At 42.6% G+C, this 19,007-nt stretch overlaps 1 protein-coding gene across 5 annotated transcripts in view; it reads left to right on the top strand.

Moving 5' to 3' along the window:
- Nucleotides 1-19,007, top strand: part of MYO18B (myosin XVIIIB) — a 300,037-nt gene that overhangs the window by 108,351 nt on the left and 172,679 nt on the right. For all 5 annotated transcript variants that reach the window (XM_033233057.1, XM_033233058.1, XM_033233055.1 and 2 more), the window contains 2 exons: nucleotides 994-1,216; nucleotides 5,028-5,137. In XM_033233057.1, coding sequence (XP_033088948.1) covers nucleotides 994-1,216; nucleotides 5,028-5,137 — 333 coding nt within the window. The remainder of the gene's footprint in view (nucleotides 1-993; nucleotides 1,217-5,027; nucleotides 5,138-19,007) is intronic.

The following is a 19,007-nucleotide window of genomic DNA, read 5'->3' on the forward strand; positions in this document are numbered from 1 at the left end:
TGAAACTTGGCTCTGGTCACACCCCTGGGAAGTGACCGATCCAAGTCTGAGGCCTTCAGCCTGTGCCACTTGGTGTTGAGTTGAGAGGCCTGGAGGAGTTCCCACAAGCTGTGAATGCCCTCTTGACTCCAGTGGCACATATGAGAGCCAGACTAGCCCTGTCTGCCTTGCTCACCATCAGGTTCCCCTGGGGCAAGGCGGCAGGGCCCAGCTGGATGTAAATGTGGTACCTAGACCTGGAATGTGAATCTGTGAATAAAGGAGGGCATGAGATTGGTCAGTGGCCAGGCTGAGCACAGATGAGAATGGGCTGAGACAAGGGAAGGACACCTTGAAATAAACCTTGTAGTGGCCTGGCGCAGTGGCTCACGCCTGTGATCCCAGTGCTTTGGGAGACCAAGATGGGCAGATCACAAGGTCACGAGTTCAAGACCAGCCTGGCCAACATGGTGAAACCCCATCTCTACTAAAAGTACAAAAAATTAGCCAGGCATGGTGGCGAGTGCCTGTAGTCCCACTACTTGGGAGGCTGAGGCAGGATAATCGCTTGAACCTGGGAGGAGAAGGTTGCAATGAGCTGAGATCGTGCCTCTGCACTTCAGCCTGGCGACAGAGTGAGACGGTGTCTCAAAAAATAATAATAATAAATGAATTACTTTTTAAAAAGAAAAAGAAAATGAACCTCCTGGTAGGTTATAGTGGAAACACCCTTAGCCTGAGTCCTGAGGTCTAGTCCTAGCTCTTCTGCCACTGGTCTGTGTGACCTGGGGCCACTCACTTGCTCTCTCCATGCCTCAGTTTCTCCATCTCTTTCAACAAGGACCGTTATTTCTCATGAGTCCAAATCAGGCTGTAGGTGGGAGCTCCTTGATGTAGGGCATAGGGGCCCCAAAGATGCCCAGGTTTGGCTTAATGAATGTTTGGGGAGGGTCCAGTCCCCTTTGTGTGTCTCTCTGAGACAACTGGCCCTGACTTCACTCTATTTGGCCCTAGGATGCACTGACCGGCATGATCAAAAGGTCCCGGCTGCACTTTATCCACTGCCTGGTCCTGAACCCTGTGGTGGAAAGCAGGAGTGAGCAGGAATCTCCTACACCACCACAGCCTGGTAGAGACAAGCCTGGGGCAGATGCACCTCTGGCCCTGGATATCCCAGCTCTGAGGGTGCAGCTTGCTGGGGTCCACATCCTGGAGGCTCTGCGTCTGCACAGGACAGGTAAGAGACAGCCAGGACAGAGCACCTTGTCTCTGACTCCTGGGACATGTCCACCCACTGGTGGCAGCCAGGGGACGGGAGCCCCTGCCATGTGCTAGGAGCTTTACACCCAGCATCCTGGTTACTCTTCCCGGCAGTCTTCTGAGATGAGGCCACTGATGCTCAGAGAGGTGGAAGTACTTGCACGTGGTCACCTTGCCTGGACATGGCAGAGTCTGGATCAGGACCCAGGTCTCTTTGAGTCTGAAGTTCACTCTTTTTTTTTTTTCTTTATTTCTTCTAAAAAAAAAAAAAAACCACATACACACACAAAACAGGATACATGTACCGCACATGCAGGTTTGTTACATAGGTATACGTGTGCTGTGGTGGTTAGCTGCACCTGTTGAAAAAGCCCCTATTCATTCTAGAATTGCCTGTACACTCCTAGAAGACTACGGCTGTGTCTTCCTTTTAGCCATGAATTTCTAAGGAGCATTGTCTTGCAACACAGGGTGGAATTTCCATGATGAGTGATATTTTGGTGTTCATGATGCTCAGTTTGGTTTGGGAGATTGCTGTGATCCCAGGAGACGATGATATGATTTGATGAGGGCTCATATCACCCAGGGATACAGGAGGCCCTGAGGCCTAGAGGAGGGAGCTTCCTACTCTCACTGGGAGTCTGGGGAAACCTCACAGCGATGTAATATCATAGTCAGGCGTCGAAGCATAAGAAACTGCTCACCTCTGGCAAGGGGAGGAAACATTAGGCAGAAGGATCAGAAAGTATGAAGGAGGGAGGCATAAAAGGGGCAGGTTTTCAGAGAAGTGGATTCAGAATGAGTGAGGAGTTGTGGGAGAAGAGGCCGAGACATTCACCAGTGCAGGCTGCAAATGCCTCTGTTGGGTTATCACCAGGTCCACCTGGGGAGATGGTGGGCTGACAGGGGGATGGAGGGATTTTAATCAAGGCATTGAAGTTTTTGGGTCTGTATTTTAGTAAGCAGATGTGCACCTGATGTCCCCACATCAGCTAATCTTAGGAGTTGAGTTTGATCTCAGTCCTTGCTATCCTTTTCTGCCTCTCAGTCCCCAAAGGCCACCACATTGACTCCCCTCTCTGACAGTCAGAAATGGCTCAGACACAGCCATGCTGTCTGCAGAGGACAGAGTGACTGGGACAGGCAGAAGTCTCAGGTGGGCACCTCATTTGGGTGAAGTGTCCGTGGTCACTAGTGCCCTAGTGTGTGGCCGCTTCCCCATCTCCCCCTGCTGGGTTAATAATGGACCCCTGGGCACAGAGTATTTGACTGGGAGCAGCTAGAAGCAAAGATGAGACCCCCACTCCGCTAAGCATATCAACGATTTTCCCTCCCGCCCGCACAGCTGCAGAGGAGGGAGACAGATAATGTCACGAGAAGAGGAGGATGGTCACAGCCAGTGGCTGGTCCCCCACACTTAATTGATTCTATTTGGCTGCTTGGCAGGAAGTGCTGGGCCTTTGCAGGTGCCCTGGACCTGGATCAGACTGGTAGAATACCTGTGTGCATTCAGGGTCAGGGCGTCCCGTTCCTGTGTCCACGTGACCTCATGACACTATCTGCCCTCTCTGTTCTCAGCACAGCCCAACTCAGCCAGGATGAGCTTTCCAACTAAGCGAAGGCTTGAGATCTCATGGTAGAAATGGCCAATTTCTGTCTCCTAGACCTGGTTCGTTTTCTCTTTTTATTTCTATTGTAAGTCACGTCTGTCTCTTTCACACTCACGTGAGATATATTTGTATGCATACACAGATAAATCAAATATTTATTATTTGGAATCTGTGCATATAATATATATGTATGCACATATACACATGCATGTGTGATACATACCCATGCACGCCATTTATTGAGTACCTACTACGTGCTAGACACTGTGTTGTCAGATACACTAAATGAGATCATTCTCACTGTGCTAAAGGTACGTAGTAAACTCATTAAACGTTACCTGTTGTGCAGCCTGCTGGGCACGGCTCCAACTCTGGAGGGAGATGGTTTGGCCTTGATTCTGGCCGCCACCTCTCACCAGCCGTGTGACTCTAGGAAATTCGCTAGGGCTTATCTCCCTTTCCTCTCCTATAATAGCTCATACCTCTGAAGGCTGCTGTGGGGCTGGGTGCATTAATAAGACAATAAAGCTTAGAAGAGTGGCAGGTTGTGGAAAAGCACATGATACTCATTAGCTGCTTTTACTATAATTGTCATCGCATTTAATCCTCATAGTGACCATGTGAAGATAGATCTTGTTATTATCATCTGATAAGTGAAGAAATTGAATCTCAAAAACGTGAATCATTTTCCCAGTCATGGGGCTCAATAGCACAAAGATGGGATGTGAACGCAGATAGGTCTGCCCTAAAGGAGGCTGGTATCCTCCCAGGTCCCCCATCTCTGTGCTGTCTGCGTCCTTCAAAGTTGGTCTGAGACCCTCCTCTTCCCCAGGAAGTCTTCCAGGATTAGCCACACACACGATTGCTGTTCTTCCTAGTTGATGCATTTGGCTTATCGTGAAGTCTCAAAAGTGGAGTGAGATTTTACCAGACATTTTCTGATCCAGTCACTCGAGGGGTCTTTCTGAAGCAGTTGAGGCTCTTCTCGCACCCAGGGAAGAGTCTAAATCTTGAGACCTGGAATTTGAGTTCAGTTTCCTTTGGGACCTGGTTTTTGCTCTTCTTTGGCTACTCTCCACTGCCTGGGTTTGAGTCCCAACTGAGACAGTTACTATTTTTCGTTGTGTAACTAGATGAATTCATCTCTCTGGGTCTCAATTTCCCCTTTTGTAAAGTGAGGATAATCATATAGGCCCATGAGTGTCTGTAACACGAGAACACGAGGAAGTTGTTACCCTAGTGATTTGCACACATAAACTCTCAGTAAATTCTGGCTGTTACTGTGGACTATAAAATAATTTTTTTTTCTTTTTTGGGACAGTGTCTCGCTCTATCACCCAGGCTGGAGTGCAGTGGCACGATCATGGCTTACTGCAACCTCTGCCTCCTGGCCCAAGTAATTCTCCCGCCTCCAGAGTGGCAGCGACTACAGCATGCACCACCATGACTGGCAAATTTTTGTATTTTTTGTAGACACCATGCCCAGCCTTAGAACGTATCTTATACTTCCCTGATCTAGGTCTTGTCTGTACAGCTCCCTCTGCCTAGACTTCTCTTCCATACCAAGTTCTTTTGGAAAACCCTATGGCTTCTTCACAAACTGAATCTAATGTCATTTTCTCCCAATAGCTTTTCAGGCACCCCTTCTCTTCCCAGTTCCCCACATAGAAGGATGCAGCTGTGTCCACCCTGAATGGTAGACTTACAAAAACCCTTAGATACTGTCCAATGCAGCATGCTTCACATACAGTGTATGGGATGGTAATTCGTGTTAAACAAAACACTTTCCTTTGTCAAACAGGTTTTGGAACCTCTGGGCTAATGCTGGGAGACTCAAGGCTAACCGGGCATCTCCCCTGCACGAGTTCTCAGAGTCCTTGACTTGGATGCTAACATGCCTCTTCCAAGAGGCAGATGAATGTGCAGCTTTTTCAAACTTGCAGTGGAGCATTTTATAGGGTTTGTGTTCTCAGGAACACCTCTGGGAAGTGCTAATCAAATCTAGTCTCTTAAATTAACAAATGGAGAAACTGAGGCCCCAAAATATAAGTCCATGCGGCAAGTTAGTAGCCAGGCTGGGAGCAGGACCCTGAACTCCTGTCTGGGAGTTTAGGGAACTGGGCTGGGTCTTCTCATCTGGACTCTGTGCTCTTCTCCTGCCTGCTCCTACCTCCCTAGGCTATGCTGACCACATGGGGCTCACTCACTTCCGCCGGCAATTCCAGGTGCTGGACCCTCCACTCCTGAAGAAGCTCATGTCGACCTCCGAGGGAATAGATGAAAGGAAGGTAGGTAGAGCACATGCAAGAGGGGTGAAGGCCCCAGATACGGATATGTTGGTTATTGGATATGTTCCAAAGCTGGGCACGGTAAATGGCTCACGCCTGTAATCTCAGTGCTTTGGGAGACCCAGGTGGGTGGATTGCTTGAGTCCAGGAGTTCAAGACCAGCCTGGGCAACATGGCTTTGACTGAGGTCTGATGGGCTTGTGTTCCATAAGGGATTGCCCCAGGGGGCAGCTGGACCAGCTGGAATCTGAAAGCAGGACCATGGGGGCAGTGCTGAGGGCAGCATGAGGTTTCACTCAAATTCTTGCTCTAGACCAAACCCACACAACAATGTCATTTGGGACCCGACCCAGCCCAGAATGACCCTTCTGACCCCTACATAAGGAACTTTAGGAAAAGAATAAGAATCGAGTCATGAGAAGACAGCATCCCAGCTAAAAGGGACCCTAGCAAGGTGAAAAGTCATCATTTGCAAATTGTGTTCCATTCAGCACCAGCACCCTGAGGTGGGCTATGAAAAGAGGGCTTCAGGGTCTAAAATGTTTAGGAAATATTTACATCAGGGCTCCGTGTTTGAGAATTCTAATGAACAGCACGCCTTAGGGCCTTTGCCCGAGCTGTTTTCTCTGCCTGGAGCACTCATTCCACAATCTTTGCATGGCTGGTGTCATCTTGCTATTCAGATCCCAGCTCAGATATCATTCACCATCACATCCTCTTGTTTTGATGTGTATGTAGCACTTATCTGAAATAATGTGAATCTCCTCTATGTTTTCTGGCTTCCAGCAAGAGCTCAATAATTTTTTTGTTGAGTGAATGAATGAATGAATGAATGAACACCCAGGCCTAACTTTGTGTATTTGTCCCTGTGTGTCTTCTTTCTCCAACTACAGCATAAACTCATGGAATCTCATCTCTACTTCCAGTGCCAAACTTTCAATAAACGTTTCTCTTAAGAATGGCCACAGGCTTATCAATGATTCGAGACCTTGTTAGAATTTGCAAAGCCCTATTTCATCTTCGCAACAGCCGTGCAAAAGAAGAGCTATTACATCCCATTTACAAAAGAGAACACCACGTTTCTTAGAGATAAAGTGGCGCTCCCAAGGCCACACAGCCAGGCATTTGTGAGTTTGCTCCTTGGACTCGAGTTTCTCAATTCCAGGGGACGATAGTTTAAAAAGCATAGTTCCTAAAGGGAGGTAGTTCAAACCAACCTGGATTTGGTTCCCAGCTGGGGCTGTGTGAATGCAAACTAGTTATGTCATCTTTCTGCCTCCCTTTCCTCATCTATAAAGTGGGAAGGACCGCAATGCAGAAAATATATAGGGGAATCCACATAATTTCAGGATAAGTGCTACAAAAACTAATTAAACAAGCAGATGTGATGGAGGGTGATAGCTGAGCTGGGATCTGAATAGCAAGATGAAACAGTACTCCATGCCACTCAATGGAGTGTTCTGAGAATGGCATGTAATAGTATAGTTCATTTACACAGGGCCTGGGCTCAATATACACCAACCACCGTCATCAACATCAGCAGCAGCACCATCAATGTCATCATCCTCTTTCAAATCCAGGGTGATGACACACAAATTACACAGACCACGTGTTCACAATCCCGTTGCAACTGCACGTGCCTGCATGTGCCCGAGATCATCAGCACTGCAGTCCTCAATGAATGACTCAGAAGACTAGAAGTAAACAGAGTCACAATTTTTAGGTATCTTCTTAGTTCTTTGCAGTGGGCACCAGGGCACAAGCCACTTTCAGTAGACAAGGCAATGACTTCTGCAGGGCCCTCCTAACTCACTATGGAGGGGACATCATCCCCAGATGTCTGTGGCACAGGGCTATCCCTTCTCTGGGTCGTGGCCCATTTTGGAAGCCATGAAATTCTGCCTGACTTGGTGCCGTCAACCTCTCTGTGCCAGTCTTCGTTCAGGGGTTCCTTATTCTTGGTCTCCCCAAATTTGACTTCATTCAGAGGGGCTGAATGGAACCACTGAGAGGGTCTTGGGCTCCTCTGTGGTTGAAAATGGTGCAGGAGTCAGGTATGGGGGAGTTTTTTGTGGAGGGAAAGGGTGTAGCATATGGAAGTGTTTCTATTCTGAATGAGTCAGCAGTTCTCTGTTGTAGCCAAACCAAAACCACCTCCATACATGCTAGAGGCCTCAGAAAATGGAAAATTACAAGGAAAATGGACTTGGTTGGGAATTTTTGCTTCTTCTTATTCTTTTTTTATTTGCTCACAAATTTTATTTGCTGCAGCATAGAATTTTGGTAGCAACAAAAAGAAACACCATCCTGCCTCTTATGAAAAAGCTGATAAATATTCATTTGTCAGTCCACATGATATGCCATGAATTATACATGAACACGTGCTCGGGTGGGCAAACTATCAGTTTCTGTGTGCAAAGCAGTTAAGACCTCAGGATTTAATAAGACAAGGTTGACAGCTAGAAAAGGTCAATATTGTCATTAGACACTAGACGGCAGCAGAGGGGATTCATTGTCAGGGTGTAAAATGGGTCTTGGTGAAGTCCCCTGTGGGTCTAGCAGGTGGAGTCTGAATGTTGGTGTTTCATGCCAAGACTGTTTCCCAATGAAGTACTCTCATTTGGTGGGTACCTGATAGATATATTGTGTTCCTGAAACAGAAGTAGCATATGTCTTTTATCACAGATGCATAAACTCTCGTTACGAAATATCAGACATACTATGAAAAGGTTACAGAACCATGAGCTAAGACAGTATTCAAAATATAAAGCCTTCCCACTCTGGGAATCATCCTCATTTCACAGCGTAGGCAGCTGAGGCTATGACCACCCAGCCGGGTAGCAGTAGAGCTGGGATGTGAACTCAGGCTCTCAGATTCCTGACACAGGGCTTAAAAAAAAATTACGGTAAAATACACATAACAAGAACTTTACCACCATAACCATTTTTAAGTGTATTGATCGATGGTATTAAGTACATTCATATTTTTGAGCAACAATAAGCACCATTCATCTCCATAACTTCTTCATCTTGTAAAAATTGAGACTTGGTACCCATTAAACAGTAATTCCTGATTCCTCCTCTTCTCAGGCTCTGACCTTCATCATTCTACTTTCTGTCTCTATAAATCTGACTATTCTAAGTCCATCATAGAAGTAGAATCATGCTGCATATGTCCTTTCGTGACTGGTTAATTTCACTTTGCATCATGTCCTCAAGGTTCATTCACATCATGGCATGTGTCAGAATTTCCTTCCTGAGGCTGAAAAATATTCCATTGTGGATGTATACCTTATTTTACCTGTCCATTCAACTGTCAGTGGATGTTTGCGTTGGTTCCATGTTTCCTTTTTAACTTTTAAGTTTGGGGGTGCAAATGCAGGTTTGTTGTAACAAACTTGTGTCATGGGGGTTTGTTGTACAGATTATTTCATCACCCAGGTGTTAAGCCTAGTACCCATTAGTTATGTTTCCTGATTCTCTCCCTCCATTAGTTATTTTTCCTGATTCTCTCCCTCCTCCCATCCTTCACCCTTCAACAGGCTCCAGTGTGTGGTGTTCCCCTCTATGTGTCCGTTTGCTCTCATCATTTAGCTCCCACTTATAAGTGAGAACGTGTGGTATTTGGTTTTCTGTTCCTGCATGAGTTTGCTAAGGATAATGGCCTCCAGCTCCATTCCTGTTTCTGCAGAGGACGTCATCTCACTCTTTTTTTCGTGACTGTATAGTATTCCGTAGTGTCTATGTACCACATTTTCTTTATCTGGTCTGTCACTGATGGGCATTTAGGGGGATTCTATGTCTTCGCTATTGCAAATTGTGCTACAATGAGCATGCATGTGCATGTGTCTTTACAATAGAATGATTTCTATTCCTTTAGCTATATACCCAGTAATGGGGTTGCTGGGTTGAATGTACAAATATCTCTTCAAGACCCTACTTTCTTTTTTTTAACTCTTGTTTTAGGTTCAGGGGAGGTGTACATACAGGTTTATTATAGAAGTAAATTTCATGTTACAGGGGTTTGGTGTACAGACAAGTTCATCACCCAGGTAATAAGCATGGTACACAATAGGTAGTTGCTCAGTCCTCACCTTCCTCCCACCCTTTACCCTCCAGTAGGCCCTGGTGAGACCCTGCTTTCAGTTTTTTGGGGTATATACCCAGAAGTGGAATAGCTGGATCATATGGTAATTCTATTTTAAATTTTTCAATGAGCTGCCATACAGTTTTTTATAGCAGCTGTACCATTTTGCATTTTCACCAATACTGCATATGGATGGCAATTTCTCCACATTCTTGCCAACGTGTTATTTTTTGTTTTGTTTTTTGATAGTTGCCATGCTAATGGGTATGAGATGGTGTCTCAGTGTGGTTTTGATTTGCATTTCCCTCATGATTGGGGGTGTTGAGCATCTTTTCATGTTCACACAGGACTTGAATGGAAGCCCTCTGAAGGCAGGCAAAGTATTTAGTGCAGTTCGTTACAGGACATGCCATTCATGGATATTAACTTTAAATAATTGTCATTAATTTCATCCAACTTTAACCAAGTGCCTGCTTTTCACCAGATCCTGTGCTAGGCACCAGCAACTTCCATATAGAGCTGGCTTTGGTATACCCCAGGAGATGCCACTAAAACATTTGATGTTTCCAAGGGAGGTGAGAGCGGGCACTCAGGGAAGACGTCTCGGAAGTAGGTGATGCTTGAGATGAGGTCTGTGAAACTATCTGGAGGAACTGAGTAGGAGGAAGGTTACTGGACATTCTCATGTTAGGTACAGGATTGCAAAGATCTGGAGTCACGGAGGTGCATAGATAGTTTCATGGTGCTGGAGCATAAAAGATGCCAAGTGCCAAGAAAAGGGGCTGAGGGCTTTAACAGAAGCTAATTCTGGGTTCTTGTTAGCCAAGCTGGAGAGTCTGGGCTTTATCAGGTGTTCAGTGATGCGCCTCTGAAGGGTTTCAGCAGGTGCATGGCATAGCAGACCTGATCTTTATGACTTGGACTGGCTTCAGCAAAATTATGAAGGAAGCGAAGTCCATGCTGCCCATTCCATGGTCCTCTCTAGGAAGCAGTGTCTTCATGCTGACCTCCGGCTATTCCGGAGTCCCCTGTCTCCTCTAGACACCCAGGCACATACTGAAGCCTCGCAAATGACCCTGTCTTCTCCCTGTAATCATCTTCAGTTCCATTCCTGTCTCCCAGGCTACTCCCTTTGGTTAGATGATGCTTTAACCTACACCGAAGCCTACATAGAGTGAATACAAGGGTGGAATTTCAGGCAGGTCAGTGAAGGCGCTCTTTCAACTCACCTTGGCTAAGTCCCAGATTCTGGTCCCTTCCATTTTTCTGCTGCTGAAGCAGGAGTTGCCAAACCTCTCTGATCGATGTGAGGAAACCCTTAGGGCCTGCCCTCCTCCACGCAGAGTGTCTACAGTGTTGATTGATTTTAGCTGGCAAAATCTCTGTCCCTGAGGACTTGATCTGAAGAACATAATTAAGGGCTGTCAATCCATCTTCTCAAAGGCGGCCACTGTTATTCTGTCTCCCACCCTGGTGGACACTCCCAGTTTCCTGTGAATTCATCTCAAGAGTCTTTGTCTGCTGGGAGGAAACCCTTATGAGCCCATGGCCAGAGAGGAAGCTGTCTGCTCTCTAGGTGCTGAATAATTATTCAGGGGCTCCCACCACCTTTGCTCCTGAAGTTTATTCATCATCCCTTTCTTGTTCACCTTGCTGTCTCCCTCCAGTTTGGGTCTATTGTTTTGTTTGTTTTTTGAGACGGAGTCTTTCTCTGTCGCCCAGGCTGGAGTGCAGTGGTGCTATCTCGGCTCACTGCAACCTCTGCCTCCTGGGTTCAAGCAATTCTCCTGCCTCAGCCTCCTGAGTAGCTGGGACTACAGGCACGTGCCACCACGTCTGGCTAATTTTTGTATTTTTGTAGAGACTGGGTTTTGCCATGTTGGCCAGGCTGGTCTTGAAATCCTGACCTCAGATGATCCAGCCACCTTGGTCTACCAAAGTGCTGGGATTGCAGGTGTGAACCACCGCACACTGTGAGCTGGGTCTGTTGTTTTAATTATTTTACATGTTTTCCACTTAATTTTTATCAACCCAGTTACATTGGTGTGTGCATGTGCATTTGGTTTTTGGATAGTTTCTGCCTTTTTCCAGGCATTTCATTTATAGCCTTGAGCATAAATAGTTAAAAAACAGACACAGTTAGCACCCTTATGGAATGATTTGGCCACTTGTGAGAGAGGCTTAGTGGTTAAAGTATGTGATTTAGAGTCAGATAGACTTGAGTTCAAATGTATCTTCTTCATATCTCTCTCTATGAATCCACGCCCTTGATACTTGATAGATGTATGACCATAGGTAACATATAGTATGGCATAGCAAAGTGTCTGGTACATTGTAGGAGCACAGCATATGGAAGCCATTGGACCATGGTGTGGGCTTCATGGGGCAGGTGCTATATGAACGGCAGCCAAATGGTTCACAGGATAAGCGTCCTATTCTATAGACACAGATTCTTCATATCAAGCTGTTCATTGAGGATTGAGGTGGGGAAGCCCTTTGCAGCTATGGCTCTTCATCATTTCCGGAGTCTCTCTGCCTGTCTGGCATGCATATACAGCCAAATGTGAGATGTCAGCCCATATGCTTTTTGGCTACACTCTTCTTCAGCATTGGAGAGAGAGCTCTTTGCAAAATTCTAGGAAACAGTGGAACAGTGTAAGTGGGGGCTGTGGGTTGGATGTGACTGAAATCTATTAGACCCCAAAATCTGGGCTCGATTTGACACAGGCTATTGGAATGTTCATACTTAAGGCGGAGAGATCTCAGGTTTGCCAAGAGCCATGTTTGCTGAGGTGTAATGTTGACTTACAGTGAAGACGATGACCCATCTATGCTCAATGCCTGGGCTGCTTCATTGAATGAATCTTACCAGTTGTGAATTCGAGGTGGGATAGCTTAACAGGTTAAGGATACAGATTCTGGAGTCTGGCTTTTTGAGCACGCACTGTGTCTAATCTGCTCACTGGCTGTGTGACATTTGACAAGTCACTCAGCCCTTCTTTGACTTAGTTTTATTATCTTAAAATGGCATACTAATAGTCTCTAATACTCTTGATAGGAGGATTGAGTAATTTAAGATACTGACATGGTGACTTTCATATACACAGAATAAATAATAAATGTAATCAATTATGATTTTGTTGTAAAAATAGTAAAATGTTACTATTTCTATGGATTTTAATGCCCCTTCTATACAATGAAGGCTTTAATCTTTGCCTTAAAAACCTCAAATAATTGTTAAGATAAAGTATTTTTTGATTAATAGTAGTAGATATTTAATCAAATGATCATCTCTAAACTACATTTGGATAGTTTTTGATTTTCTGACTATTATGAAAAAGGATGTTGTGAACCATTTGCACATCAGTTTTTGTGTAAAAACATGTTTCTACTTCTTTTGGGTGCATTCTTGGAGGAGAATTGCTAGGTTATATGGTAAATTTATGTTTAACTTTTAAATATAACTTTTAAAGAAACTGTCAAGTTATTTTTCAAAGTGGCTCTACCATTGTTCATCCTCACTGGCAATGTATGAGGGTTTCACTTTCTATCCTTATCAATACTTGGAATTATTTGCCTTTTTGATTCAAGCCATCCTGTTGTATACAAAGCGGCATTTCATTGTGGTTTTAATTTGCATTTTCCCTAATGATGTTGACTTTTTTTTTTACATGTGCCTAGTAGCTACTTTATCTCTTTTTTTGTGAAATCTCTATTTTTTTTGCCCATTTAAATTAGGCTGTTTATCTTATAGAGTTGTAGTAGTTCTTTATTTGTTCTAGACGTAATTATTTATCAGATGTATCTTTGAAAATATTTTCTTGCAGCCTGTGGCTTGTCTTTTCATTTTCATAGTGATGCACGGAGATTTTAATTTTTATGAAGTTCGGTTTACTAATTTTTTAAGTGACTGGTGCTTTTTTCATATGTAAGAACTCTTTACCTACCCCTAGGTTACAGAGATACTCTCCCATTTTCCACTAGAAGATTTGTAGTTTTAGCTCCTCCATGTAGACATTTGATCTGTTGTGAGTTAATTTTGTGTACTGTGTAACATACATGCCTGCATTCATTTTTTTGCATATGAATATTCAATTGTCCCAGTACCATTTGTCAATTGTCCCAGTACCATTTGTTGGAAAGACTATTATTATTTCTCCCAGTGAATTGTTGGAAAGACTATTATTATTTCTCCCAGTGAATTGTGTTGGAACCTTTGTCAAACATTTATTGGCCATAAATAGTTTATTTTCATAATCTAAATTCATTCTCTTGGTCTGACTGTGCTAATTAGTAGCATCTCTTTCTTTCTGCCTCTTTATTCCTTGGTCAGTGTAAATACACTTTGTCAATTTTGTCTTTTCGAAGGACAAACTTTTGATTTCACTGATTTTTTTCTCTGTTGTTTTTCTGTTTTCTTTGGTTCTATTGTCTTCTATTGATTTCCACTCTATATTATTTCCTTCCTTTCACTTGATTTCAGTTTAGTTTTCTCTACTTTTCCTGGTTTCTTAAAATGGAATCTTGCTCAAATTATTGATTCAAAATCCTTCACCTTTTCCAATATACATGGTTAAAGCATACATTTTCCTCAAAGTACTACTTTGGCTGCATTACATAAAAATGTTCATTTAGTTCAAGATATTTTCTAATTCCTAGTGTGATTTCTTCTTTGACCCATTGTTTATTAAGAAGTGTATTAATTTCTACATATTTGGAACTTCCTCACCTTTTTTCTTGTTGGTTTCTAATTTAATTCTGTTTTAGTTTGAGAACATATTTTATATAATTTCAGTACTTTTACATTTATTTTTGTTTGTTTGTTTGTTTTATTGAGACTTATTTTATGGCCTAATATTATATATCTAGGAGAGTGTTCAAGGTGTGCTTGTAAAAAACATGTATTCTTCAGTTGTTGAGTTGTCTATAGATGTTAGTTGGGGCGATTTGGTTAATAGTATAGTTCAAGTCTTATATATCATTGCTATTTTTTTTTTTTTTTTTTTTGAGACAGGGTGGTGTCTTGCTCTGTTGCCCAGGCTGGATTGCAGTGGCACGATTATGGCTCACTGCAGCCTTGACTTCCTGGGCTCGAGCAATACTCCTGTTTCAGCCCCCTGAGTTACTCAGACTACAGGCATATGCCACCACACCTGGCTGATTTTGTTTTTTAGAGATAGGGTCTCACTGTGTTGCCCAGTCTGGTCTCGACCTCCTGGGCTCCAGGAATCCTCTGTCCTCAGTGTCCCAAAGTCCTGGGACAACAGGTATGAGCCACTGTGCCTGGCGTATTGCTATCGTTTATGTTTAATTGTTCTGTAAATTATTGAGAATCAGGTATTACACTCTCCAACTATTAATGTTAAATTTTCTATTTATGCTGTCATTCTATGCATTTTTGCTTCACGTGTTTTGGGGCTCTGTGGTTAGGTACAGACATATTTATAATGCTGTATCTTCTGGATGGATTAACCCTTTGTTGCTATAAAATGTCTCCCTTTCTTTCTAGTAATGATTTTTGTTTTCAATTTTAAACAAAATTTAAAACAAAATTTGTCTGATAATAGTATAGTCACTCCAGCTATCTTATGTTTAGTGTTTACATGATAGATCTTATTTCATTTCCCCCCTTCCAACCTACTTTTGCATCTAACTGCAACTCTTACAGATGGTATATAGTTGAATCTTCTTTTTGCAAAATCCAAATGGACAATCTCTGCCTTTTTATTAAGGTGTTCAATATATTGATCTGTAATATAATTTACACGTGCCATTTTGCTATTTTCTATATGGGCTTCACACCTTCTTTTAGTCCTCTCCTCCTTTACTTCCTTCTTTTGTGTAAACTAGATATTTTCCAGGGGGCCATTTGAATACCCCTTCTAGTGATTGTTCTATGTGTTACAGTATGTTTTGTAATTCAAGATGCTGCACTTCAGATTAATACTAGCTTAATTCTGGGAAAATATAGAACCTTTGCTCCAATGTAGCTCGTATCTTCCTCCTACCTTATTGATACTATTGTTATACACAGTCTACCCTCCATATGTATCTGTGGGTTCTACATCCACAAACTGAACCAACAGCTTACTGAAAATATTTGGAAAAAAAAGAATGGTTGTGTCTGTACCGAACATATACAGACTTATTTTCTTGTCATGATTCCTTAAACAACACAATATAATAACTATCTGTATGGCATTTTACATTGTATTAGGTATTATAAGTAATCTAGAGATAAAGTATACAGAAGATTATGAGTAGGTTATTTGTAAATACTATGCCATTTTATATAAAGGACTAATGCATCTGCAGATTTTGGTATCCTTTGGGGGTCCTGGAACCAATTCTCTGTGGATACTGAGGGATAACTACAAATCACATCTATGTATGTTATAAAATCAACAATAAAGCTTCATGATTTTCTTTTATTTAATCTTATGTATTTTAGGTGAGTTAAGGGAAGCAAAGAAAAAAAATGAAGATTTCTTTTATTATTATACTTTAAGTTCTAGGGTACATGTGCACAACGTGCAGGTTTGTTATATATGTATACATGTGCCATGTTGGTGTGCTGCACCCATTAACTCATCATTTACACTAGGTATATCTCCTAATGCTATCCCTCCCCACTCCCCCTACCCTACCACAGACCCCGGTGTGTGATGTTCCCCTTCCTGTATCCAAGTGATCTCATTGTTCAGTTCCCACCTGTGAGTGAGAACATGCAGTGTTTGTTTTTTTTGTCCTTGCGATAGTTTGCTGAGAATGATGGTTTCCAGCTTCATCCATGTCCCTACAAAGGACATGAACTCATCCTTTTTTATGGTTGCATAGTATTCCATGGTGTATATGTGCCACATTTTCTTAATCCAGTCTATCATTGATGGACATTTGGGTTGGTTCCAAGTCTTTGCTATTGTGAAGAGTGCTCCATAAACATACGTGTGCATGTGTCTTTATAGCAGCATGATTTATAATCCTTTGGGTATATACCCAGTAATGGGATGGCTGGGTCAAATGGTATTTCTAGTTCTAGATCCTTGAGGAATCGCCACACTGTCTTCCACAATGGTTGAACTAGTTTACAGTCCCACCAACAGTGTAAAAGTGTTCCTATTTCTCCACATCCTCTCCAGCATCTGTTGTTTCCTGATTTTTTAATGATTGCCATTCTAACTGGTGTGAGATGGTATCTCATTGTGGTTTTGATTCGTATTTCTCTGATGGCGAGTGATGATGAGCATTTTTTTTCATGTGTCTGTTGGCTGTATGAATGTCTTCTTTTGTGAAGTGTCTGTTCATATCCTTTGCCCACTTTTTGATGGGGTTGTTTTTTTCTTGTACATTTGTTTGAGTTCTTTGTAGATTCTGGATATCAGCCCTTTGTCAGATGAGTAGATTGCAAACATTTTCTCCCGTTCTGTAGGATGAAGATTTTTACATTTTCCTATGTGTTTTTATTTTCCCATGCTCTTTAGTTCATTAAGTATTTGAATTACGTGTGATATGATACCTTTCATCCTGCAGGACTTCCTTTAATATAAGTGAAACAGTAAGGCAGGTCTCATAGCAATAAGTTCTCTCAGCCTTTGTTTACCTGAGATGGTCCTTACTTCACCTTCAGTTTTGAAGAATAATTTTGCCAGATACAGAATTCCTGATTGACATGTTTGTTTTTTCCTTTCAGCACTTCTAACATGTAATCTCACTGCATTCTGGACTTCATTGTCTCTGAAGATAAGTCAGCCACTAATAGTTTTAATGCTTCTCTTTACACAATAAGTTATTCCTCTCTTTCTGCTTTCAAGATTTTCAATAGTTTATAATAAATCTTGGAGTGGCTTCTTTGTGTTTATTCTATTTGGAATTCAATGACCTGCTAGGATGCATAGATTTTTTTGGGGGCGAGGAGGGGGGTCAAATTTGGGAAGCTTCTAGCCATCATTTTCCATACTTTTAAAATCTTTTGCTGGGCGCAGTGGCTCACGCCTATAATCCCAGCACTTTGGGAGGCTGAGGCGGGCAGATCATGAGGTCAGGAGATTGAGACCATCCTGGCTAACACGGTGAAACCCGGTCTCTACTAAAAATACAAAAAATTAGCCAGGCGTGGTGGTGGGCGCCTGTAGTCCCAGCTACTCGGGAGGCTGAGGCAGGAGAATGGCATGAACCCAGGAGGCGGAGCTTGCAATGAGCCGAGATCACACCACTGCACTCCAGCCTGGGCAACAGAGCGCAACTCCGTCTCAAAAACAAACAAACAAACAAACAAATTAAAATCTTTGTCTTTCTCCTCTTCTTCTGAGACTCCTATTGTGCATATATTGGCATACTCGATTTGCCATACATGTCTCTGAGACTCTATTTATTTTTCCTCCTTCCTATTTCTCTCTGTTCTTCAAATTGGATAATTTCTATTGATCTGTTTTCAAGTCTGCTGACTCTTTCATCTGACATCTCGGATCTGTCGTTGAGCCCCTTTGGTGAATTGATCATTTCAGTTAATTTACTTTTCAAATGAAGAATTTCCATTTGGATCTTTAAAAATAATTTATCTCTTGTTATTGATATTTTGTATTTAAGGAGTCATTATTATTACACTCTCCTTTAATTCATTAAACATTGTTTCTTTTAGTTCTTTGAACATATTTACAATAGCTGTTTTGATGTCTTTGGCCATTAAGTCCAAATTCTGAACCCACAAAAATACTTCTACTGTTTCCCCTCACCCTTAGTTTGGATCACAATTTTATGTTTATTGCACATCCTATCATTTTTGCTGAAGACTGCCCATCTTAGATGATATGTTATAGTAACTCTTCATTCTGATCTTTTCTTCATCATTTAATATTATAACTTGTCTTGACTAAAATTACAGAATCTGTCTCCTCACAATGTGGGACCACTGATATCTCTGCCCAATTTTTAAAAAATTGGGTTTTTATTTTAAAGCTGACTTTCTAGGAGTTGCTCCTGTGTCCATGTAGCTTCGAGTCAGCAGAGGTTGTTATCAAACGTCTTGAATATTTAAGCCTTTTCCATTATCCTGTTGGATCCATGTGGGGGTTGGGAAATGCATTCAGCATTCAGGTAGTTCCCAGTTGTGCTTCAGCCTCTACTTTCTGTTTGGCCCTTTCACATATTTTCTGCCTGTACACATGGCTTCATGTTCAAATAAATAGGGATATGTAGATAGCCAGGGCCTTCTCCAGTCTCTCTTGTTCTTGTGTTTAGCCTGGAGCCAGGAATATATGGGAATTTATCAAGCCCACCGTGGCTGTTCTATTTCCTGTATCTCCTGTTCAATTTCTGGCTTGTTTAAGGGCTAGTGCTTGCCTCAATCAGGACAACAAACTTAGGCTTAGCTGTGCCATTGGCCTTCCTCATTTGTTTCCTGCCAAAATCGCTAGTGTTTCTGACAGTGCTCCCAGGCATGGGTTTTTCCATGCTTTGCCCCATACAGGTGAGCCCCTTCTGGAAGCAAAGCTGCTGTTTTTCACAGCTGCCTCACCCTGGAAGGACTACTGCAGAGAGAGAGAGAGACAGAGCTGGGCTGGGTGGTGAGTGGGAGAACCTGTAATCAATATTGCCACAAACTCTCATTGTTTCTACCTGAGATCCAATAGGTTTTCTTGAATAAATGCTTCTCAATTTGTCGTATCCCATTGTCCAATTTCCAGAGTATTGAACTCTTGGTGATTGGAAATTTTATCCATTTTTATCATGTTTTGGGAGGGGGAGAGGATTTATTAAGCTCCTTCCTCCACCATTCTGGAAATA

Source organism: Trachypithecus francoisi, unplaced genomic scaffold, assembly GCF_009764315.1.
Source record: "Trachypithecus francoisi isolate TF-2019V2 unplaced genomic scaffold, Tfra_2.0 Lachesis_group14, whole genome shotgun sequence".
Taxonomy (NCBI): Eukaryota; Metazoa; Chordata; class Mammalia; order Primates; family Cercopithecidae; genus Trachypithecus; species Trachypithecus francoisi.